General features: G+C 34.9%; 1 protein-coding gene and 1 pseudogene across 2 annotated transcripts in view; both read left to right on the top strand.

The window, feature by feature from the left end:
* Positions 1–17645, top strand: part of LOC141485246 (probable cytochrome P450 6a14) — a 43324-nt gene extending 25679 nt beyond the window's left edge. For both annotated transcript variants that reach the window (XM_074181573.1, XM_074181572.1), the window contains exons 2-6: positions 992–1580; positions 5081–5398; positions 7922–8146; positions 11085–11336; positions 17250–17645. In XM_074181573.1, coding sequence (XP_074037674.1) covers positions 1007–1580; positions 5081–5398; positions 7922–8146; positions 11085–11336; positions 17250–17416 — 1536 coding nt within the window. In that variant the 5' untranslated portion in view covers positions 992–1006 and the 3' untranslated portion in view covers positions 17417–17645. The remainder of the gene's footprint in view (positions 1–991; positions 1581–5080; positions 5399–7921; positions 8147–11084; positions 11337–17249) is intronic.
* The window catches only part of LOC141485282 (cyclin-dependent kinase 9-like), a 332045-nt pseudogene that overhangs the window by 156165 nt on the left and 148618 nt on the right, over positions 1–27262 (top strand).

Raw genomic sequence — 27262 nt, forward strand, 5'->3', positions numbered from 1 at the left:
TCACTAGGTATATATAAATCATTACATTTATCAAAAATTTTGAGTTATAAAAAACTGGGAGAAAACACAATAAATCTTCGATGCTATAGTATTTCCTATATAATCTGAAGAAATGAATAAAGTTCATCTTTTCCTAGGGAAGGAAGAAAAAAAAGTATGGGATATTTTTTTCATTGAAAATTACCGAACTATTGAGTAAATGTGATCAAATTACTTAGGATTCATGAAAACATGCATAAAATCCTCAATTATTTTCCAATATTTTCTGAACTGCGTCAGTTATGTAGAATCCCATCGGGATCTACTTAGTTTCGTTCTGATAACAGTTTAACAATGCTCCAAACTATGCAGAATTGATTCGATTAAATGTCGAATCGTGAAAGGTTTTCGCCTCGCCTGCTCTTTGCAATTTAGGGTCAGATGGGATACATCCCCCAATCATCAGAGAATCCTGGATTGTAAGTGGGTTGATTGCGATATGAGTATAGAGAAGCACACGTAAATTATATACGTGGTCGGTATTCGTTAGCACCACTGCATATTTTTCACTGTCATTCGAATTGAAAGTTCGGGTCCTTCCATCGCGGAAAACATTATTCGGCTAGTCCTTTCTACAATATGTGCAAGGAAATGTACGCATACCGGGTGATACAAAAATGTGAAATTCATATAGACATATGCAATAGACATATGCAAAAACTAAACTAAATATACGGGAAATATCCGAGAACTTAACATTTCCCGATGCCAAAATATAACGTATTTAATATATTTTCATTTTATAGATTTTTTCAGAACAATGTCCATCACCGGTTACTTCTTTTACGATTTGGTTTTGGTCTGGATCTCTCTTATGATTATAACGATTACGTACTACAAACATGCTTTCAAATATTGGTCTCAAACTAAACTAAATATACGGGAAATATCCGAGAACTTAACATTTCCCGTTGCCAAAATATAACGTATTTAATATATTTTCATTTTATAGATTTTTTTCAGAACAATGTCCATCACCGGTTACTTCTTTCACGATCTGGTTCTGGTCTGGATCTCTCTTATGATTATAACGATTACATACTACAAACATGCTTTCAAATATTGGTCTCAAAGGGGCGTTGATGGTCCTGAACCAACTGTAATTTTTGGAAATGGATGGGATGTGGCAAACGGAAGTAAAACCATGGGAGAGCTTTGGAAAAAGATTTATTTGGAATTGAAATCGAAAGGTTTGAAACACGGAGGAGGATACTTCATGGCTAAGCCTATGTATACAGTAGTGAGCTTGGATCTAGTCAAAGCTATCATGCAGACTGATTACCAATATTTCAACAGCCATGGAACATATGTGAATGAAAAAGTTGATCCACTTTCAATGAATATTTTCAATCTTGATGGTAACAGGTGGAAGGAAATTCGCACCAAAATAACACCTACCTTCACCACAGGGAAAATAAAGATGATGTTCAACACGATGGTCGAATGTTCAATACTTCTGGAGGAACTTCTTCAGGAATCTGAATCAAATAACCCTGTTGAGATACGGAATGTGATGAGTAGGTTCACAATTGACACTATAGGTAAGGATTTTCATTTATTATTTTTCTTCATGCAAACTGGATGAATGAGGTGATTGGCTATCTTGTTGAAAAAAATGTGTTGAGAAAAAATACTTGCGAATATTGAAAAAAGATGATGAGTGTATTATTTAACGAGCAGTGTTAGCATCATTTGCTGCTTGCCTTCGTAAATCATTCGAAAGTATCAGTATCAGGTGCGATGGAAGAAACCCACGATTACGCTTTGTGCCTTCTGTATCAGTTGACTCTCTCCATAGATACGAAGCTACTCAAATCAGTTTGGGAATTCAAATTATTGTTAAAAATACTTTTCACTGTGGTTAGGTTTGCAATGAACTGTGTGATCCATTTCTCCAGTATATCCGAAAGTACTATTTCTCCTTCGATTTTGTTTTCCATAGTGAACTGGATGCGAGAATGAATGAAGTCGATGTGTAATGTATGGTTGAAATGAGCTGTGATATCCCCTGGAAAAATTCGTTCGATCTACTCCAACGTCTTCTAGATTGGTACTCTGCTGAAAAAACTACGTTCTGTGATGAAAACTCCTATTGATTATGCCACCAGGATTCATCAACCACATCTATTCGAAAAACTTTGTTATCTAGATTAGGCTCTACTGGCCTATGGTTCTACGACGCAATATGCAATACATGCTTTACATTCTAGAAGGAAAAATATTCCAACTTCGACAACGATAAAACCGCTAGTGGTGCGCTGTATAAAGATAATAAAGTCACGGACTGCATCGAAAAAACTTGTCAATTACGCAACACCACTATCACCTCATGCAACCGAAGGAATCCATATTTGCACGTCCTGGTAGGAACAGATCACGTAATAAAATACGAAAAAATTGCTTCAGTCTCATTCAAAACACGACTCAATAGGAAGACCATTCTCTATGAACATTCCAACAATTTCAACAGAAAAATAGAAGGTATATGGGTCAACAGAATCAGGTGTCCAGTACTCAAGAGGCCCAGAAATAGACTAGAATACAACTCCGATCAACAACCCACCAGTAGCATACCTGTCAACAACGTGAAACAATCAAAACAACCCAGTAAAAGTACGGACCAATCAGGAATGAGCATGTGCATGAACACGTTATCGTCACCACTATCAGCGCCATCAGCATCTCCATCATCACGCCCACCACCATCTGAAATTATAAATACGAGTGATTACGTAGCTCGCCAGTCAGTCGTCACTGAGAGTTCAGGATATAAACTTCATCCGCACATGCCACTGTTGATATCTGCCGCAGTAGCAGACTTCAGAGTCTTTTCTACCACGACCTGCCACATCGGATTTGGAAAAAAAATTCAATTTTATTCGGTCTTTGGTGAATTTTCAGATCGAATTCTGAACTATTTTATTCCAAATATAACACGTCATAGTCGTGGTTGAACTCATGCTCCTCCGCCAAAAGATGACTGGCAAATATGGAGTTCTTCATTACATCCAGGAAACTATTCTAATGTTTTTCTAATCTTTGAGAAAACACTTTCCCTGGTTGGTCGATATAATGTTTTGCGCAAGAAGCACGGGTCAACTTATATACGACTGATCTATCTGCCGGTGAAATTTTGTCTTCTTTGTTTTTGATGAATTCGCTTGAATTCTTATTCGTTCTTTGCGCTTCGTTCAAGTCTTTTTCTTTAAAAAAGTTGCAATGTTATTGGTGGGTTCACCATCAATGACACCCATCATCGTTTTTTGAAATGGAATAGACGTGGTAAATGGCTTGTTTTCGCAGTTATTTTGAAAGAATGGAGTCGATATTATCTTTCTTACGACTGTTGTTGACAGCAATTTGTGTGATGAAACTCAGATCTCTCTGAAACTCACTTTCTGATAATGTAATTTTAATGTATTTATATCTGTGAAGCACATCTTCGAATGCTGTTACTTTATCTTGATATGAATGTGTTGAGAAATTGGGTATGATAATGTTCGTATGAATTAGTTTGTGTAAACCTTCCTGTGGATGTTCCCAACTTGGTATCACTGGATGTTATGTTGATGAGTCCAAATCTACTCTTCCTTTTCCGATTTGCTAATTTCTCTTTCCTGTGTGCTTCTCTGGTTTTTTCGATTTGCTGGTTTCTCTTCACTGTGTGCTTTTCTTGTGCTCGGCAATGCGGATTATCAATGGTCAATGGAGAAACTCATATTCAAGCGGAAAACGGTCAACTCCCGCCAAACAGCCATCTCCCGCTGAACCGGTGAAGGGGAGAGAGGAAAGGCTTGAAATCTCCCAGTTGAATTTCATTTCACTTGTTCAATTTTCATTTTCTTGTTCATTTTTATTTCGATGTTATTTCATTTCAGGATTTTTTTATTGATATAATTGTAATTTCCAGCCATTCATTTTGATTTTCAGTATTATTTGTTCTTTCAGGGATCTCAAGTCACAATATCATATTAGACAAAGGAAGTCCGAGCCAATGAAATTCATCATGAAACATTGTCATCCACCTTCAAACAAACATCTACCAGTAGATGCACCAATCTCAAATATAGAACAATTTCTCAAACTTCGCTCATGTTTATACAGGGTGTTTATTTAACATGCGGCGAAAATTTAGGGAACTTTCTTTGTCTATTCTGAGGATATTTTGTCATTTGATGATTTTTGATAGGGAGCTTTCTTTCGAAGATACAGAGCGAAAAAGAATTTTGAAAATAACAATTCATTACCAAAAATCATATATAATGTTTCTTATTCAACAAGAACTGTTGAAAATGACTATCCCCCGCTCGAATTCATTAATCCAATCTTCTCCTCATCGACTCCCGAGCTCTTTAAAAACACCAGGATCGTCGAATAGACAAAATCAATCAATTTCAACCCATTCGACACATACAAATGATCCAGTTACAAGACATGCTATTTAAATTTAATGTCTGCAGCCTCTTGTAGTAATCGGAATGTTGTTGATAGGTACTAACAGAATTATTCAATTTTTTATCACTTGGTAAGCCCAATGTACTACGCTATATTTTTATTTCATCTACGTTAATAACTTCACAATTACCAAAATTGTTACTGTCGAAATTCAGTTTCGCCCCATATCAAAAATCATCAAAGGACAAAATATCCTTATATTAGTCTATCCAAAAGTCCCGTAATATTTTTGCCACATGTTTAATAAACACCTTGTATAGTCTGTAGCAGGTATTTCAAAATAATTTTTTTTGTTATTCTTCTTCTATAAGTATCAATGACTTCTATAAGTATGAATGACGTTAAACAATTTCAAACCTCACCACAACTAACACGGTTACTCTGCTTTTTGTGTCTTACCGGTTGGGATAAAATACAGCCACAGTTGGTGCTCTGTCATTTGATTACTCTGTTTTTTTTTGCACCATACCCAAACCGTTTAAGTTGAATAGACGGAGTCAATTATTATTACGATTATCGTTTTGCCATAATCTTGTAAGTCTTTCCACTATTATGTATTAATTCTTCTTTGAACTCATAACTTCAGGTTCTTCAGCTTTTGGCATTGAGACAAATACCATGAAGGATCCTAACTCAGAATTCAGGAAGCATGGATTGATGATGTTTAACATGAATCCTGTTGAGGCAATGAGACAATTTTGTGTGATTTTCACACCTCATTGGCTTCTGCGGGCTATCAATTTCTCGACAATCAACAGCAAAATCAGAAAGTTTTTCTACTACATGGCTGTGGATACCATCAAGTACAGAGAGGAGCATAATATTGTCAGAAACGATTTCATGCATCTGATGGTCCAAATGAAAAATGGAAAATTTGTTGATGATAAAGGCGAGAAAACTAAAGGTGAGTGAAGTATCATTATAATATACATATTAGATTAGTTCCAACGAAATCAAATATACATATAACATTCAAAATTGAACAATACCTATCACTAATGAAAGAATAAAATAATTCATTAAAACCAAAAAAAATATAAATTTCAATAAAAATTTAAACGAGAAATTCCGTAAGATTCCAGACGCTGAACTCTACGTAACTCTACGCAACCTTATTCAGATAGGAAAATATCGCTTTTCCTGTAGAACAGCAAATAAGGAACTCGCGTTCCCTGGGGTTTCAATACGTCTTCATTTTGCACGGTCTTGACCGAAGAATTGTCGTATCTAATATACATATTGATTATTCAAACATTGTTGTGGCCTGAGGTGCATCCAAGTGCAAAGATGGGCAACACTTGTTTGCCGAAAGTAGTATAAATCAAAAATTAAACGGCTCGGCAAAAGTGTTGTCCATCTTTGAACATGGTTGCACCGCGCTAATGAGGCCAATAGCCAGAAACACATGTTCGTGGTGAGCCCACGAGTCGTTTCATATATATAATGTTTTTTTTTGACATGTATCGATATCATGGAAGATACTACTTCTGAACGAAAAATCAAAATGTTGAGAATATCATATTGATTTGAACTATAGGTATCGTCCAGATTCGTATGGGAAATGGACGTGAAATGAAAATGGCTTCACTGCCCATTCAAGAACTGATTCAGAGGATTCCGAAGTAATTACCTGTCAATGAGTTGAGGCTTCCGAAGTAATGACCTGTCAATAGGTTGGGGCGAATTTCAGTATTATTATTGTAGAGGGACTCAGAGGAATCGAATTTGAGACAGCTTCCAAGTAGAGGAAATCGATTTATCCTCTTCAAATGGTCGGCCGTTTCTATGTTTGTTATAGAAAGGTCAGTTTGGAACTCTTAGAAACCTTTTTTGAAAGTAGGTCTCTCGCAGGAGCATGATATTTACGTCATGTTTCCTGAGAAAGTTCTCTACGTCGAGCTTTTTCTGGAGAATCCCATTAGCGTTCCAGAAAACGACCTTAAGATCGTTAAGGTGGCAATTTATGGCGTTTATTCGTTCGAAGTATCAGTCACCTCATAAAGGTGTTTTGTGCTTTCGAAACGAGCACCAGTATTAGGGGTAGTAGTCTTTTGTTTTTTTCCTCAATCGAGAAACCGATATAGAGTCGAAACCCTTAGCAATGGTTTCAAGAAATTCAGGATTTTCACGAAACACAACTCTCAGAGGCTCATCATCAAGCCTACTATAATGTATGATGTGGAATATTCTCTCGATCAAGGATGTTGATGACCATTTTCCTGAAATCGTCCAAGCTGATCAGCTGGACTTTGATTTCATTTACTGCTTTTGATAAAGTTACTTCTTTTGTGGTCAGCGATCTCGCGAAATTCAACCCATTGTAATAGGTGAGTCAGTAGCGATGTCAGGTACCTGAGTGGTGTTAACATTCTTTTCCGCTACCTGAGAGGTATCCTTAGGATTATTTTCTCTCTTTATATGTAAGATAGAAGGGAAAGTATCTTTACAATTTACCTGAGGGATAACAGGATCATCGACCTCAACAGTTCAATTTCTCAAGTTTTTGAAGATTTCTGTGGAAAATCCCGAGCTCTGTTATGCGGGTTGTGAGTTTTTTGCGTCTTATTGAATCTCTCTGTCAGAAGAAATTCTAGGAAACTGCTGAAATTCCTCATCAGAAATGGTGGATTTACTATCCGAATCTGATGGTTTGTTGCGCTTCATTGTTTGCACTTTTTAGTCATTTTTGTAGGGCAAAGGCGAATAATCCAGACAGACAAGCCCCCAGAAGAAAATAGGCACTTGACTTTACAAGCAGGAAATCTAGGTACAGCACATTAGTACAACACTGGAAGATCACTAACCACACCATTAATGATCGGGACGGATCACTGTACATCAACTCGAGAAAACGACTCAAACCCCCGGGGTTGAATGCCCTAAGATAAGATTTTCCCCATACTGTTACTCTGTGCAGAAAACAGAATCTCTTTCGTCCACCACCACTCACTTCCTCTTATGTTAGCCTAGAGTGCTCATTCTCTCCTATATCGGATCATTGGTGAAATCTGACTCCACTGTATGTCCTGTGGTCCTATGTACCTAGCCGAGGACAAGTGCTGTATGTCTTGGAATAATGTGTGATTGGATTGTGTGTATCGGCAGGATTTTTATACTTACCAAAGCCGCCAGATGGCAACTCTCAGAAGTGGTTTCTGATTCTGCTTCCCAAGTAGTTCAAGGAGCCACTTATCTCTAATCTTTCGAAAAACCATTTCAATGAAATCATTCACATTTTTGGAGATCGAACGTGTCAACAATTTAAGATTGTATTTTTATATGATTAGAAATATAGAAATAATTTTCATCATGACTTAAACCAATTTTCATGAGATGAAATATACTCCAGTGAGAGAAATCATCTGAAAAATTTTTTCTCATTTATATTACTCTTCCATCCTGAAATATAATTTTCACTTTTTTCCAGGAAGGTTAACAATGAATGAAGTAGCAGCACAGTGTTTTTTCTTCTTTCTAGCAGGATTTGAAACATCTTCCACTACCATTAGTTTTGCTTCCTACGAACTTGCCTTGCACAAGGAGATTCAAGACAGAGCACGACACGAAATAAAGGAAGTGCTAAGGAAATACAATAATGAGATCACGTACGATGCTTTGATGGAGATGCACTATTTGGAAACAGTGATTTATGGTAGGTTTTTTAATGAAGTACGAATATCACTTGGAAAATTTCATTAGTTCGCACTTCCATTTTCTATTATGATATACAATGATTTGAAATATTTGAAAGAATCTGTAAAAAATTGAAAAGATTATCTGAAAAATAACAATTATATTAAGCAAAAAAAACTGAAATCAAAACGAAATAAAATACAAGCTAAAAGCAAAAAAATAAACAAATTGAACTACTACCACGAGATGAAAATCAAAAAATTATTAACAAGAAATGAAAATTGAAAGATTCCAAACCAAGTTACTTCACGACGTTTCGATTGTTGGTATCCACAATCGTCTTCGTGTGATAACTGGACTTATTCTTCAGAGATCTGACTATTTATAGGTCATTCGAGTGCTTTCATCAATCCCCTTCATAGATTATTTTTGATGATGCTTAATTTCTTTTCGAGGCCTTCCTCTGATATATAGACCCCGAAAGCACGGTGTAGTAGAGTCTTGATGATTCCTCTGATAGTCGATTGATGGTGGTTGGATTCCTGGCCTTCAACGGAATGGTTACTACAAAGTGAAAGTGGAACAGGTTTCAGCTAGAAGACAGCAAGAGCTCCACAAGGATGAGAAGCCGTCACAACCAGTACTTGTACTTCCATACATCAGAAGATTATCGGAAAGGATAAGAAGGACTGGGTCCAAGTATAAGATCAGAATCTGTTTCAGATCTGGGAACACTATTCGTAGCAGCCTCACGAAAACCAGGCCACCAAACGCGGACTGCGGTTCTAAAAATTGCATTTACCAGATACTCTGCGAGTACGTAGAATCATACATCGATGAAACTAAGAAGCCATTGAAAGTTCGCATTGCCGAGCACAAGATACACACAGAGAGAGAAGAAACCAGCAAATCAGGAATAGCAGAGCATGTTTGGACTCATCAATATAACATCAAGTGAGCTTAAGCTAAAATCATCCACAATGAGGACCACTGTTTTAGAAGAAAATTCAAAGAAGCCGCACATATGTTGTCCAACGACACATATAGTCAAGCTAGTGTAGAGATACGCAACATATGGAAACCTCTAATCAAGCGGGAAACGACCAACTCCTGCCAAAAGGTTAGCTTCCGCTAAAACCGATGAAGGCAAAAGAGGGAAGAGGGGATAGGTAACCCACACAAGGATGACCTATAAACAGTCAGATCTCTGAGGAATAAGTTCAGTTATCATCCGAAGACGATTGTGGATACTAACAATCTAAACGTCGTGAATAACCTTTCAATTTTTATTTCTTGTTAATAATGACGTTTCTAATTTCTTGCAGATTCTATTAGTTATTTCAATTCAATTTATATCATATTAGATAATAGGAGTCCGAACTTATGAAATGCACCATTAAATATTGTCAACCACCTTCAAACAAACATCAGTTGAAAAAATTTCAGCCTGATATAAACCCTTCAAAAAAGGCAAAGAGTTCATCAGTTAGTTACATATTCATCAGAATATATTCAAAACAACGATAACGAATAATACCGACTGTAAAAACTTTGTCGATTATGGTTTTCATTGAGGTTGTTATGATGAAAGATCAGAAAGGCACAGCTTTATTTCCAAGACTGTCAACTTCAAGGATGATTTTGAGCCCTTGTGGCTCAAAATTTTTATCATTTTGACTTCATACCGGTGCATAACAAATTCTCAAGATGAGAAGACCTACAATGGGAAAATCGGAAACAGAAAGAGATACGAAGTCCGTTCAATAAGAAGAGTTGTCCACTTTAGAGCTTATTGAGATGACATTTCAAAATCCAAGAAATATTCAGCATGTGTGATACAACAGTAAAGTTGTCGCCATAAAGGCTGACTCATATCGGTTGATTTTTTTTTCCAGTTCATATAAAAATTTAATTTGGTATTGGTTTCTCGGCGACGAAAGGTCAACTTTTGTCGCCTGATATTGTACTGCTTGACAAATAACAGAATAAAAAAAATTTGTTGGCATTTGATATTCTCTTGATTATTGTTGAAAAAATTGCAAACAAAGTTGTACATTTTTTTATCGAATTTCTCCAGAACCAATTGGAATTTTTCAAATTTCGAAACGTCGTTTCATGACACTCTTAAATGAGCCACATCAACACAATTCAATCGACTTTGTGTCTCTTATAGTTACCTATTCCCTCATGTGGGCCGTCATTATCTTGAACATACAGTATATCACACCACTCCTACAAGGAAATGATGTATTTTAATCGCTTCAACGTGGCGTTCTTTCATCTCGTCAGGGAAAATCGTCAAATCTGTATGATACATATTTCCATTTATGATTTTGTATTGGTGTTGAAATACATGAATTCTCAATGGAAAGTCTTTCAATTCGATTCAAATAACGTTCATGAATAATATTCCTTCATATTTGACATGTGTGTCCTAGTATGTGAACATCTAGTTTGTGAACATCCTGTACATAATCTTCTATGGTCTCTTACCACCAGAGAATCGTTCATCTAAAACTACAAAACTTCTCACCCTTTATGGTAGTTTTGTTGTTGCTTTCGTTTTTGTACAATTATGTTCACTATAAATTTTCTGTCGCATTTTTCAATAAAAACTACGAAATTTATATGTAATCTGTATGGCTTGAATGTCAGCCCTTTCAGGAATTTCTCCGTAATATCTGGGAAATCATTTCGAATGCAAAAGAGTGGTTTGAAACAATTTCTTATAGAAATAGATTATGTACAGTTCAGTTCAAAATAGGAACTTATATTCAGTTGAATTGAGTAGTTGTTTATTCAGAGTCTAATGCATATCTGTTTTCAATTTATGAAGTATTTCTGATGATGAAAATAATAATTCAAATATGAAAGTTGCTGAGAATTTTTCATTTTCATGCATTTCACATGACCGCATGCAGAACAGTTATTGTTTCTTTACACAAATTTTGTTTCAGAAACTCTTCGTAAATACCCCCCTCTTCAATTCCTCTTAAGAAAATGCACGGATAATTATAAGGTGCCAGATAGCAACATTGTAATCGAAAAAGGGATGGTAACAATAATTCCAGTTCTTGGATTGCATTTTGATCCCGAATATTATCCAGATCCTGAAAAATTTGACCCAGAAAGATTCAATGCAGAGAATAAGAAAACAATACCACAGTTCGCTTGGTTACCTTTTGGAGAAGGTCCTAGAATTTGTTTAGGTGAGTAGATATACATGACATGAAGAATTGAATAGATAGATATTTGATAATATCAATAATCATTATTGGACTCATCTACCTACAATCACTCGATTCAATTTCCATGTTATTAACTATTTTAATCAAGTTCAGTCTGTAAGTTTTTCTAATTCATTAGGCTTCCTTGAATAGAACATATTTCATATCATCCACGATCTTAACGTTATCCGAAATTGAAAATAAATTATTACGATTGAATCATTGGCCTTCTAAGATTATTCAATAGTTCCGTATAACGTTCAAAATGTATATGAGTATGAACTTTCCCAAATTCACAAAAACTAATATTCAGAAATAGAATAATACAGCTGTGAAGTGTAATAATTTAAATTTATTCTGCTCAAACTCCCATGTAACACTCACTTAGTTAATTCGTGTGAGTCATATTCTGGTTATATTTGAAAGCAAAGTCAAAAAACCTACCCATATTCCCATTTCATATATTCAACCACGATACACTCATAACGGTATGCTACTCGTTAGTTCCAAACGCGCCCAGTTCGCGCAGATGACGTGAGTGCGAAGCATATCGGGGTTGTAACTTCGTAGACTTGCCTAAATTCAATTTAAATTTCTCACAAGTTCTCTGTTGTGCTGTGAAGTTTAAGAATTATTACGAAATTATTGTCAAGAGTGGTTTTCAAACATTTTTTATTAGCTTTGGCCCATTTAGTGTCGTATTCGAAGCTTCAATAATTAAACAAAAATACGAGTAGGTAGGTACTGCCTGGTTGTGCGGTTTTTGGTTGTGATAATTACAACAGAGTGACAAAAGGGACCAAAATTAAGTATTTTCGATTCCCAAAGAGCAAAGAACTGTCTAAACAATGGATTTCAGCATGTAGGAGAAAGGACAACATCAATTTGAAAAATGGTGTGTATTAATTAAAGCAATGATGACACATAATTTATTAGGTATCCAATGGTTTTCAGCAACTATTTGTTCTATTCATTTCCATAAAGATTGTTTCGAAGATTTATCAGTCAAAGAGCAATATGGTACTTTTTCAACACAAAACGCCCGTATTCCGAAAACTGATGTTGTGCCCACTCTGAACCTCTTATTTAAGAGAAAGCAAACTGAAGAATCAGAAAGAGCAATTCGTTTTGCTAAAAGGGGAAAATCCACTCTTTTACCAGAGCAACAATTGGAAAATTATGAAGGTAGTGTTTCCACATCACTACAATTAAATACTGAAGAGATAAAACAACCTGAACAAACAAACGTAGATAGCACTTGCAGTACTTTAGTTCAGTCGAATGCACAACAAAAAAAAAGAAAAAGAGAGGTTAGGTTTTTTTATCAATCGAACTTATTGTTACTGTGAATATTCCCTCTAATCGATTTTTTTCTTTATGCATTTTTAAATTTTTTTCAGAATTGCGAAGTTACATATAGCAGAACTAGTATAAAAGGTTGCACATTTGGAATCGGGAATAGGGAGCTGTGCGATGAAAATTTACAGCTGAAGAAAGATATGGAGACATGCAGAAAATCATTGGAGAAATGTTTTTCGTCTGGTGAAATAGAAAGACTATTGAATCCCAATAAGAATCTTAGAAAGTGGTCAGCAGAGGATATTGCATCTGCCATATCATTGAGAAGTGTTAGTCCAAAGGCCTATCGCTATTTGAGAGCGAACGCATTGCCCCTACCAGCACTTTCTACTTCAAGGAAATGAGCTTTTTCATTCAATCGCAGCCCCGGACTTTTGACCAATGTTATCAATCTCATGCAAAAAATGTCATTTCAATTGAAAGACATTGAAAAATTGTGTGTTCTTTCCTTCGACGAAATCCATTTATCCAATAGGATTGATATAAATAAAAAAGATGAACAAGTGATAGGCCCACATAAGACTTGCCAAACTGTAATGGCACGAGGGCTGATTAGTAATTGGAAGCACTCTTGTTTTATGATTTTGATCAGCCAATGAAAAAAGAAATTTTAAACCAAATTATATCTGCATTATTCAATGTCGGTTTCACCGTGGTAGCCATAATAAGTGACATGGGTCCTACGAATATGAAATATTTCTCGGAAATGAATATTGCTCACGATAAGGATTGTTCATTCCCACATCCTTGTAATTTATCTATGAGGATTTTTTTGTTTGTCGATGTACCTCATCTAATCAAGTTATTGAGAAATCACTTCATTGATCAAGGATTTTGGTTGAATGGTACATTTATGGATTAATCCTGTTTCGAAAGTCTCCTGGATATATCTACATCAGAGCTTTCTATAGTATATAAAGTCAGCAAGTACCATATCTAATTAAAGGGAACTGAAAGACAGAAAGTTAGGCCATCAGTGCAACTGTTCTCTAATTCTGTTTCGAAGGCAGTTTCATATTGTGGAAAAAGCGGATTAATGCCATCAGAGTTACCCTGGGAACAAGTATCAGACTTCGTTCAGCTCATTAACAGATGGTTTGACGTTATGAATTCGAAAACGAAAATAAGGGCTAACGAACCATCTAAAAACGCATTTGGTATAAATTTAGAGGATCAGAAAAAAGTACTAGAAAAAACTTCCAATGTGATTAATACCCTACGAGTGGCAAAACATAAATCCTTGATTCAGTTTCAAAAAGGTATACTTTTGAGTAATAGATCAATTGTTGAGCTCTTCCTTTATCTTCAGAAGGGGCACTCTGATGTCCAATATATTCTTACTACGCGACTGAATCAGGATATTCTGGAAAACTTCTTTTCTTACATGAGAGGAATGGGGTCATCTAATAATCATCCAAATCCTCTGAATTTCATTTATAGAATGCGTTGGTTCATTTTGGGAAAACACTCAGCATCAGTTTACACTGAGAACAGGAATACCGAAGAAACCGGAGAGCAATGTTTAATCCAACCTCTAGAACAAACTTCAGAACATCCTGAGTTTGAAGAGTTGAACTGCATTACTGCTGATATGTTATATCAACGGGAGCGCAATGTCTGGAAAACTCCCGGGAATTCCAAGATGAAGAAAATTTGATTCCTTATTCCTTTATAAATCCATGTTATGAAAAATGTCACACTGATGGACCATATATGTCGCAAGAGGCGTTGGAGTTACTCGGATTGAAAGAAAAAATAAACAATGACTCATTAACTTATATAGCGGGTTATGTGGCTCATAAATTCAAGAAAAAATATAATTTGGAAACGGAAGTTCTTCCAGCTTCTTCCAAAGTTTTGAATTGGTTGCATTCATATCAAGGGGAGGTCTTCTAAGACCCAATAACTCATTCCTTCAAGCAGCACAAATAATGGAAATCGAATTTCAGAAAATGCATGGAAATACATTATCCAGAGAAAAAGGTATCTTCAAAACTTTAACGCAAAGAACCATAGGAAAGATAGAAAACCCAATACAATACGATGCATTACATTGTTTGTGCAGAACAAGGACCTATATAAGATTGCGGGAGATTAACAAACAAATAAGTTTCCATAATTTGAAAAACAGGATGGAACAAAAAATTAATAAGTTCGTAAATCAACGAAAGAAAACTCGATGAATCACCATGTCTTGTTACTTCAAATAATTAGAATATGGAAAATTTGACCCATGTGCAATTTTTCTTTTTTGAAAACGAAAGTACTTCAAAAAATATGTATTTTATTACCTAGCCAATTGAATTCGTCAAAAATATTGTCAAAAGTCGGAAATATCATCACAGTATGTATCACCCTCGGTTTCATCAATAGGGTGAGAAAATGACTCATAATTTTAGTATTCAGTAGACTCAGGAAACAAATATACCTACTTCTGAAAAAATCAACATGTATGTATTTATGCATGAAGACTAATAACTCCATTTTCATGCGAAAATGTCTGGAGATATTCGACCGAATCTCATTCTCCTTCTAATGAATTGTGTGTTGTTCGGCCTCGTGCTTCGCAGTGATGTCACAAGTCAGGACAGAGCGGACAGAGAGATGCGCGTCGGCATACCGTTATGAGTGTATAGTGTATACAACCAGTAACCCTCTCAGGTCACTGTCGGTGTTTATGAAATGATTTGAAAAGTTATGTTCAGAAAATTATTGGATTATATTTACGAACGAAATGAAACATTTCAATGAAACAGAAGGTTTCAAACCAGATCTAACTAAAGTCTATAGCAAGCTTCAGATACGTAAATAGGTAATGAAACTTCGATTTAATGGCATTCTTCTTCTTCCTGAACATCACGAGTATGGATTCTGCCAAAAAATCGATACCTTTCGGTAAACCAAAATAGCGTGTAGGTAATAGTTAAGTAGTAAAAATATAATGAACTGATTGTATGTGACAAAAATCCTCTTACAATGTTATCTGGCCTTCTAATTTATTAGATAAATATTATTGATCCACTATTTTTGAAACATGCTTCTTGTCTTCACCAAATCGATTTAAAAGTTTATTATTCCCTAACGTATTCCATACTTGTGATGCAGCGTTTGGAACTTTTGGTGTATATTAAACTGTTTATTCTGCCTCTTGAAGATGATCACTTGGTGATTGTAACTCGTGTAACATTCATATTCCAAATCTCAAAGAAAAATTTGAAATACTTCGTCAAAGTAACCTCATAGTTCAGCATCATACTAGTGATAAAGGTAGTGCCTTCCAAGAAATAATGACTCCTTATATTCAGAAACCTAATATTTCATACGAATTCCACCTAGTTGTTTTCTCGTACGATTTTTGTTAAATCGAGTCTCATCAAACTAAAGCTGATTGTTGACGATCTGGACATCACCCAATATAAACTATAACCGAATATAAATCTTGGTTCACCAAGACAATTTTTGATTCTAATACTGATGAACAATCGGGATATACTGAATAAAAACATGGTACTGTTGAAAATTCGAATATTGAGCTATTGATTTCAATCAACAGTTTTCGTGGCACTGGATTGGGAGAGCTGACATGTGATGGTCTCTACGGTCACACAATTTGTCTTCTATTGATATGTTCCTTGTGAATACCTGAAATATGATATCTGCAGACTTTCAAGGATTTGCACAGTCGCCTGGAAAGCAATGAGGCTGCTGACTCCCTTACAAAGGAGGGTGCTGCAAGCAGCTTCATCGGACCAGGACCTGTCATAGACATCGCTTTAAGCTTTACCAAACAGAGATTGAACACCTGGATGGCAAGAAGATATATGGACTTCTGGCAGAATCTTCCAGGATTGGCTCACTCAAAGGCGGTCATTCACTTTTCGAATCTTGGAACCAAACAGTTGTTGGACTACAGTGGGGATGAACTACGATGTCTAACAGGCCTTCTTACAGTTCACTGTCATCTGAATCAGCTAATGCAGAGACTTCGACTGTTGGAGGAGAGTGTGTGTCGCCTTTGTTTGGAAAATGATGAACAGCATACCACATACTTTGTGCCTGCCCCGGTGGGGACCGAATCAGGTTTCTAGAGTTCGGCAGAGACGTACTCTCACCATCTGACCTGAAACACCACTCACTAGACAAACTAATGGGCTTCGTTAAGAAGCTGGGTTTATTTGGTCGAGTGTGAATAGGTGTGAGCCACAATAAACCCTTGCGGGTTGCGGTGGGGGCGAATAGACCCACTCGCTTTGAACCTAACCTAACCTAACCGACTGATATCGAACAGAAAATAATACGAGTCTAGCTCATGTGAATATTTCAAGAAAAATCAATCATCTGTTCACTAAGAAACCCGGCTTTGCTAACAAATTATTCATTATCTGTTTTTTTTTCATATAATGCTACCGAATCAGTCATGTTTTATTGTCAATATCTAACTGTAAACCGCATTTACAATATCAACATATCATCTGAGTATATGAGCAAGTAATTAACAAAGTCATCTCTAGCATCTGAAACATTTTTTATTCACAGGTTTACGCTTCGGAATGGTACAGGTCAAAATTGGACTGATCTCTTTACTGAAAAACTATGAATTTACTCTCCATGAGAAAACGATATCTCCCATCGTTTATACAAAAACATCAGTACTTGCAAGCGCTAAAGGAGGTATTTGGCTGAATCTTCGGAAGATACATTAACGTTATGCTATCTCAAATACACATTTGTAAATTACAAATAGTATAGTATTTACAGAATTATTCATCATGTAACACAAGAAAATATTTGTATTTGCAATGTCCATGAAAAATGCCAATACACTTACTGAGGTCCATTTTTCTGTATTGTTACCGGTGTGACAAAATTTCTAATTTGGAAGTCATATTTTTATTGTAGAACAAGTTTGAAAGTATCAACTCAGATTCCACAGAAACTAAAAACTGAGGAATCTGTCGACTCAATTTCTCAATTCTCTGATTCTGTAATTTTTCAACTAATATGAAAAAATGTTTTGGAATTTATAGTTCAGGAAACATTTTATTTTTTCTATATATATATATATATATATATATATATATATATATATATATATATATATGTATATATATATATATATATATATATATATATATATATATATATATATATATATATATATATATTCTATATATATATATATATATATATATATATATATAAAGCGATGGGTAGTCTTGACTGACTAGTTAAGGAGAAATACGGAATAATGTTGGGGATGCAGTCAAAAATTGCTGGGCTGTTGTTTAAAGAATACTCTTTGTTATATGGTCGAGCTTTCGAGAATGTTTATTCCCTTTATCAAGACATCTACAATAAATTGATAACATTGAAGCAAAATTGTAAAACAATAGATAAAAAGTACTTACTAACTTGAGGTTATATTAATAAGTCGAAAATTTCACTGAGAAACACAAAAAAGTCCTTTTCATTATGTAGAAAAGTGTACTTTCTACATTTCAGCAAGAACAGCTTTCTGTTTTTCATCGATGCCAACTTGGTGTTCGTTTTTGCCCATGTTTTCATGTGTGTTACTGTTTGTAGACCAAACTGCTGTCGGATGTTTATGAAGAACCCCATGTCTAGAATTTATAAAGCGATGGGTAGTCTTGACTGACTAGTTAAGGAGAAATACGGAATAATGTTGGGGATGCAGTCAAAAATTGCTGGGCTGTTGTTTAAAGAATACTCTTTGTTATATGGTCGAGCTTTCGAGAATGTTTATTCCCTTTATCAAGACATCTACAATAAATTGATAACATTGAAGCAAAATTGTAAAACAATAGATAAAAAGTACTTACTAACTTGAGGTTATATTAATAAGTCGAAAATTTCACTGAGAAACACAAAAAAGTCCTTTTCATTATGTAGAAAAGTGTACTTTCTACATTTCAGCAAGAACAGCTTTCTGTTTTTCATCGATGCCAACTTGGTGTTCGTTTTTGCCCATGTTTTCATGTGTGTTACTGTTTGTAGACCAAACTGCTGTCGGATGTTTATGAAGAACCCCATGTCTAGAATTTATAAAGCGATGGGTAGTCTTGACTGACTAGTTAAGGAGAAATACGGAATAATGTTGGGGATGCAGTCAAAAATTGCTGGGCTGTTGTTTAAAGAATACTCTTTGTTATATGGTCGAGCTTTCGAGAATGTTTATTCCCTTTATCAAGACATCTACAATAAATTGATAACATTGAAGCAAAATTGTAAAACAATAGATAAAAAGTACTTACTAACTTGAGGTTATATTAATAAGTCGAAAATTTCACTGAGAAACACAAAAAAGTCCTTTTCATTATGTAGAAAAGTGTACTTTCTACATTTCAGCAAGAACAGCTTTCTGTTTTTCATCGATGCCAACTTGGTGTTCGTTTTTGCCCATGTTTTCATGTGTGTTACTGTTTGTAGACCAAACTGCTGTCGGATGTTTATGAAGAACCCCATGTCTAGAATTTATAAAGCGATGGGTAGTCTTGACTGACTAGTTAAGGAGAAATACGGAATAATGTTGGGGATGCAGTCAAAAATTGCTGGGCTGTTGTTTAAAGAATACTCTTTGTTATATGGTCGAGCTTTCGAGAATGTTTATTCCCTTTATCAAGACATCTACAATAAATTGATAACATTGAAGCAAATTTGTAAAACAATAGATAAAAAGTACTTACTAACTTGAGGTTATATTAATAAGTCGAAAATTTCACTGAGAAACACAAAAAAGTCCTTTTCATTATGTAGAAAAGTGTACTTTCTACATTTCAGCAAGAACAGCTTTCTGTTTTTCATCGATGCCAACTTGGTGTTCGTTTTTGCCCATGTTTTCATGTGTGTTACTGTTTGTAGACCAAACTGCTGTCGGATGTTTATGAAGAACCCCATGTCTAGAATTTATAAAGCGATGGGTAGTCTTGACTGACTAGTTAAGGAGAAATACGGAATAATGTTGGGGATGCAGTCAAAAATTGCTGGGCTGTTGTTTAAAGAATACTCTTTGTTATATGGTCGAGCTTTCGAGAATGTTTATTCCCTTTATCAAGACATCTACAATAAATTGATAACATTGAAGCAAAATTGTAAAACAATAGATAAAAAGTACTTACTAACTTGAGGTTATATTAATAAGTCGAAAATTTCACTGAGAAACACAAAAAAGTCCTTTTCATTATGTAGAAAAGTGTACTTTCTACATTTCAGCAAGAACAGCTTTCTGTTTTTCATCGATGCCAACTTGGTGTTCGTTTTTGCCCATGTTTTCATGTGTGTTACTGTTTGTAGACCAAACTGCTGTCGGATGTTTATGAAGAACCCCATGTCTAGAATTTATAAAGCGATGGGTAGTCTTGACTGACTAGTTAAGGAGAAATACGGAATAATGTTGGGGATGCAGTCAAAAATTGCTGGGCTGTTGTTTAAAGAATACTCTTTGTTATATGGTCGAGCTTTCGAGAATGTTTATTCCCTTTATCAAGACATCTACAATAAATTGATAACATTGAAGCAAAATTGTAAAACAATAGATAAAAAGTACTTACTAACTTGAGGTTATATTAATAAGTCGAAAATTTCACTGAGAAACACAAAAAAGTCCTTTTCATTATGTAGAAAAGTGTACTTTCTACATTTCAGCAAGAACAGCTTTCTGTTTTTCATCGATGCCAACTTGGTGTTCGTTTTTGCCCATGTTTTCATGTGTGTTACTGTTTGTAGACCAAACTGCTGTCGGATGTTTATGAAGAACCCCATGTCTAGAATTTATAAAGCGATGGGTAGTCTTGACTGACTAGTTAAGGAGAAATACGGAATAATGTTGGGGATGCAGTCAAAAATTGCTGGGCTGTTGTTTAAAGAATACTCTTTGTTATATGGTCGAGCTTTCGAGAATGTTTATTCCCTTTATCAAGACATCTACAATAAATTGATAACATTGAAGCAAAATTGTAAAACAATAGATAAAAAGTACTTACTAACTTGAGGTTATATTAATAAGTCGAAAATTTCACTGAGAAACACAAAAAAGTCCTTTTCATTATGTAGAAAAGTGTACTTTCTACATTTCAGCAAGAACAGCTTTCTGTTTTTCATCGATGCCAACTTGGTGTTCGTTTTTGCCCATGTTTTCATGTGTGTTACTGTTTGTAGACCAAACTGCTGTCGGATGTTTATGAAGAACCCCATGTCTAGAATTTATAAAGCGATGGGTAGTCTTGACTGACTAGTTAAGGAGAAATACGGAATAATGTTGGGGATGCAGTCAAAAATTGCTGGGCTGTTGTTTAAAGAATACTCTTTGTTATATGGTCGAGCTTTCGAGAATGTTTATTCCCTTTATCAAGACATCTACAATAAATTGATAACATTGAAGCAAAATTGTAAAACAATAGATAAAAAGTACTTACTAACTTGAGGTTATATTAATAAGTCGAAAATTTCACTGAGAAACACAAAAAAGTCCTTTTCATTATGTAGAAAAGTGTACTTTCTACATTTCAGCAAGAACAGCTTTCTGTTTTTCATCGATGCCAACTTGGTGTTCGTTTTTGCCCATGTTTTCATGTGTGTTACTGTTTGTAGACCAAACTGCTGTCGGATGTTTATGAAGAACCCCATGTCTAGAATTTATAAAGCGATGGGTAGTCTTGACTGACTAGTTAAGGAGAAATACGGAATAATGTTGGGGATGCAGTCAAAAATTGCTGGGCTGTTGTTTAAAGAATACTCTTTGTTATATGGTCGAGCTTTCGAGAATGTTTATTCCCTTTATCAAGACATCTACAATAAATTGATAACATTGAAGCAAAATTGTAAAACAATAGATAAAAAGTACTTACTAACTTGAGGTTATATTAATAAGTCGAAAATTTCACTGAGAAACACAAAAAAGTCCTTTTCATTATGTAGAAAAGTGTACTTTCTACATTTCAGCAAGAACAGCTTTCTGTTTTTCATCGATGCCAACTTGGTGTTCGTTTTTGCCCATGTTTTCATGTGTGTTACTGTTTGTAGACCAAACTGCTGTCGGATGTTTATGAAGAACCCCATGTCTAGAATTTATAAAGCGATGGGTAGTCTTGACTGACTAGTTAAGGAGAAATACGGAATAATGTTGGGGATGCAGTCAAAAATTGCTGGGCTGTTGTTTAAAGAATACTCTTTGTTATATGGTCGAGCTTTCGAGAATGTTTATTCCCTTTATCAAGACATCTACAATAAATTGATAACATTGAAGCAAAATTGTAAAACAATAGATAAAAAGTACTTACTAACTTGAGGTTATATTAATAAGTCGAAAATTTCACTGAGAAACACAAAAAAGTCCTTTTCATTATGTAGAAAAGTGTACTTTCTACATTTCAGCAAGAACAGCTTTCTGTTTTTCATCGATGCCAACTTGGTGTTCGTTTTTGCCCATGTTTTCATGTGTGTTACTGTTTGTAGACCAAACTGCTGTCGGATGTTTATGAAGAACCCCATGTCTAGAATTTATAAAGCGATGGGTAGTCTTGACTGACTAGTTAAGGAGAAATACGGAATAATGTTGGGGATGCAGTCAAAAATTGCTGGGCTGTTGTTTAAAGAATACTCTTTGTTATATGGTCGAGCTTTCGAGAATGTTTATTCCCTTTATCAAGACATCTACAATAAATTGATAACATTGAAGCAAAATTGTAAAACAATAGATAAAAAGTACTTACTAACTTGAGGTTATATTAATAAGTCGAAAATTTCACTGAGAAACACAAAAAAGTCCTTTTCATTATGTAGAAAAGTGTACTTTCTACATTTCAGCAAGAACAGCTTTCTGTTTTTCATCGATGCCAACTTGGTGTTCGTTTTTGCCCATGTTTTCATGTGTGTTACTGTTTGTAGACCAAACTGCTGTCGGATGTTTATGAAGAACCCCATGTCTAGAATTTATAAAGCGATGGGTAGTCTTGACTGACTAGTTAAGGAGAAATACGGAATAATGTTGGGGATGCAGTCAAAAATTGCTGGGCTGTTGTTTAAAGAATACTCTTTGTTATATGGTCGAGCTTTCGAGAATGTTTATTCCCTTTATCAAGACATCTACAATAAATTGATAACATTGAAGCAAAATTGTAAAACAATAGATAAAAAGTACTTACTAACTTGAGGTTATATTAATAAGTCGAAAATTTCACTGAGAAACACAAAAAAGTCCTTTTCATTATGTAGAAAAGTGTACTTTCTACATTTCAGCAAGAACAGCTTTCTGTTTTTCATCGATGCCAACTTGGTGTTCGTTTTTGCCCATGTTTTCATGTGTGTTACTGTTTGTAGACCAAACTGCTGTCGGATGTTTATGAAGAACCCCATGTCTAGAATTTATAAAGCGATGGGTAGTCTTGACTGACTAGTTAAGGAGAAATACGGAATAATGTTGGGGATGCAGTCAAAAATTGCTGGGCTGTTGTTTAAAGAATACTCTTTGTTATATGGTCGAGCTTTCGAGAATGTTTATTCCCTTTATCAAGACATCTACAATAAATTGATAACATTGAAGCAAAATTGTAAAACAATAGATAAAAAGTACTTACTAACTTGAGGTTATATTAATAAGTCGAAAATTTCACTGAGAAACACAAAAAAGTCCTTTTCATTATGTAGAAAAGTGTACTTTCTACATTTCAGCAAGAACAGCTTTCTGTTTTTCATCGATGCCAACTTGGTGTTCGTTTTTGCCCATGTTTTCATGTGTGTTACTGTTTGTAGACCAAACTGCTGTCGGATGTTTATGAAGAACCCCATGTCTAGAATTTATAAAGCGATGGGTAGTCTTGACTGACTAGTTAAGGAGAAATACGGAATAATGTTGGGGATGCAGTCAAAAATTGCTGGGCTGTTGTTTAAAGAATACTCTTTGTTATATGGTCGAGCTTTCGAGAATGTTTATTCCCTTTATCAAGACATCTACAATAAATTGATAACATTGAAGCAAAATTGTAAAACAATAGATAAAAAGTACTTACTAACTTGAGGTTATATTAATAAGTCGAAAATTTCACTGAGAAACACAAAAAAGTCCTTTTCATTATGTAGAAAAGTGTACTTTCTACATTTCAGCAAGAACAGCTTTCTGTTTTTCATCGATGCCAACTTGGTGTTCGTTTTTGCCCATGTTTTCATGTGTGTTACTGTTTGTAGACCAAACTGCTGTCGGATGTTTATGAAGAACCCCATGTCTAGAATTTATAAAGCGATGGGTAGTCTTGACTGACTAGTTAAGGAGAAATACGGAATAATGTTGGGGATGCAGTCAAAAATTGCTGGGCTGTTGTTTAAAGAATACTCTTTGTTATATGGTCGAGCTTTCGAGAATGTTTATTCCCTTTATCAAGACATCTACAATAAATTGATAACATTGAAGCAAAATTGTAAAACAATAGATAAAAAGTACTTACTAACTTGAGGTTATATTAATAAGTCGAAAATTTCACTGAGAAACACAAAAAAGTCCTTTTCATTATGTAGAAAAGTGTACTTTCTACATTTCAGCAAGAACAGCTTTCTGTTTTTCATCGATGCCAACTTGGTGTTCGTTTTTGCCCATGTTTTCATGTGTGTTACTGTTTGTAGACCAAACTGCTGTCGGATGTTTATGAAGAACCCCATGTCTAGAATTTATAAAGCGATGGGTAGTCTTGACTGACTAGTTAAGGAGAAATACGGAATAATGTTGGGGATGCAGTCAAAAATTGCTGGGCTGTTGTTTAAAGAATACTCTTTGTTATATGGTCGAGCTTTCGAGAATGTTTATTCCCTTTATCAAGACATCTACAATAAATTGATAACATTGAAGCAAAATTGTAAAACAATAGATAAAAAGTACTTACTAACTTGAGGTTATATTAATAAGTCGAAAATTTCACTGAGAAACACAAAAAAGTCCTTTTCATTATGTAGAAAAGTGTACTTTCTACATTTCAGCAAGAACAGCTTTCTGTTTTTCATCGATGCCAACTTGGTGTTCGTTTTTGCCCATGTTTTCATGTGTGTTACTGTTTGTAGACCAAACTGCTGTCGGATGTTTATGAAGAACCCCATGTCTAGAATTTATAAAGCGATGGGTAGTCTTGACTGACTAGTTAAGGAGAAATATGGAATAATGTTGGGGATGCAGTCAAAAATTGCTGGGCTGTTGTTTAAAGAATACTCTTTGTTATATGGTCGAGCTTTCGAGAATGTTTATTCCCTTTATCAAGACATCTACAATAAATTGATAACATTGAAGCAAAATTGTAAAACAATAGATAAAAAGTACTTACTAACTTGAGGTTATATTAATAAGTCGAAAATTTCACTGAGAAACACAAAAAAGTCCTTTTCATTATGTAGAAAAGTGTACTTTCTACATTTCAGCAAGAACAGCTTTCTGTTTTTCATCGATGCCAACTTGGTGTTCGTTTTTGCCCATGTTTTCATGTGTGTTACTGTTTGTAGACCAAACTGCTGTCGGATGTTTATGAAGAACCCCATGTCTAGAATTTATAAAGCGATGGGTAGTCTTGACTGACTAGTTAAGGAGAAATACGGAATAATGTTGGGGATGCAGTCAAAAATTGCTGGGCTGTTGTTTAAAGAATACTCTTTGTTATATGGTCGAGCTTTCGAGAATGTTTATTCCCTTTATCAAGACATCTACAATAAATTGATAACATTGAAGCAAAATTGTAAAACAATAGATAAAAAGTACTTTTTTTGTGTTTCTCAGTGAAATTTTCGACTTATTAATATAACCTCAAGTTAGTAAGTACTTTTTATCTATTGTTTTACAATTTTGCTTCAATGTTATCAATTTATTGTAGATGTCTTGATAAAGGGAATAAACATTCTCGAAAGCTCGACCATATAACAAAGAGTATTCTTTAAACAACAGCCCAGCAATTTTTGACTGCATCCCCAACATTATTCCGTATTTCTCCTTAACTAGTCAGTCAAGACTACCCATCGCTTTATAAATTCTAGACATGGGGTTCTTCATAAACATCCGACAGCAGTTTGGTCTACAAACAGTAACACACATGAAAACATGGGCAAAAACGAACACCAAGTTGGCATCGATGAAAAACAGAAAGCTGTTCTTGCTGAAATGTAGAAAGTACACTTTTCTACATAATGAAAAGGACTTTTTTGTGTTTCTCAGTGAAATTTTCGACTTATTAATATAACCTCAAGTTAGTAAGTACTTTTTATCTATTGTTTTACAATTTTGCTTCAATGTTATCAATTTATTGTAGATGTCTTGATAAAGGGAATAAACATTCTCGAAAGCTCGACCATATAACAAAGAGTATTCTTTAAACAACAGCCCAGCAATTTTTGACTGCATCCCCAACATTATTCCGTATTTCTCCTTAACTAGTCAGTCAAGACTACCCATCGCTTTATAAATTCTAGACATGGGGTTCTTCATAAACATCCGACAGCAGTTTGGTCTACAAACAGTAACACACATGAAAACATGGGCAAAAACGAACACCAAGTTGGCATCGATGAAAAACAGAAAGCTGTTCTTGCTGAAATGTAGAAAGTACACTTTTCTACATAATGAAAAGGACTTTTTTGTGTTTCTCAGTGAAATTTTCGACTTATTAATATAACCTCAAGTTAGTAAGTACTTTTTATCTATTGTTTTACAATTTTGCTTCAATGTTATCAATTTATTGTAGATGTCTTGATAAAGGGAATAAACATTCTCGAAAGCTCGACCATATAACAAAGAGTATTCTTTAAACAACAGCCCAGCAATTTTTGACTGCATCCCCAACATTATTCCGTATTTCTCCTTAACTAGTCAGTCAAGACTACCCATCGCTTTATAAATTCTAGACATGGGGTTCTTCATAAACATCCGACAGCAGTTTGGTCTACAAACAGTAACACACATGAAAACATGGGCAAAAACGAACACCAAGTTGGCATCGATGAAAAACAGAAAGCTGTTCTTGCTGAAATGTAGAAAGTACACTTTTCTACATAATGAAAAGGACTTTTTTGTGTTTCTCAGTGAAATTTTCGACTTATTAATATAACCTCAAGTTAGTAAGTACTTTTTATCTATTGTTTTACAATTTTGCTTCAATGTTATCAATTTATTGTAGATGTCTTGATAAAGGGAATAAACATTCTCGAAAGCTCGACCATATAACAAAGAGTATTCTTTAAACAACAGCCCAGCAATTTTTGACTGCATCCCCAACATTATTCCGTATTTCTCCTTAACTAGTCAGTCAAGACTACCCATCGCTTTATAAATTCTAGACATGGGGTTCTTCATAAACATCCGACAGCAGTTTGGTCTACAAACAGTAACACACATGAAAACATGGGCAAAAACGAACACCAAGTTGGCATCGATGAAAAACAGAAAGCTGTTCTTGCTGAAATGTAGAAAGTACACTTTTCTACATAATGAAAAGGACTTTTTTGTGTTTCTCAGTGAAATTTTCGACTTATTAATATAACCTCAAGTTAGTAAGTACTTTTTATCTATT

This window comes from Leptinotarsa decemlineata, unplaced genomic scaffold (assembly GCF_025532065.1).
Source record: "Leptinotarsa decemlineata unplaced genomic scaffold, Ldec_3_MD MMD2_tig00026314_RagTag_RagTag, whole genome shotgun sequence".
Taxonomy (NCBI): Eukaryota; Metazoa; Arthropoda; class Insecta; order Coleoptera; family Chrysomelidae; genus Leptinotarsa; species Leptinotarsa decemlineata.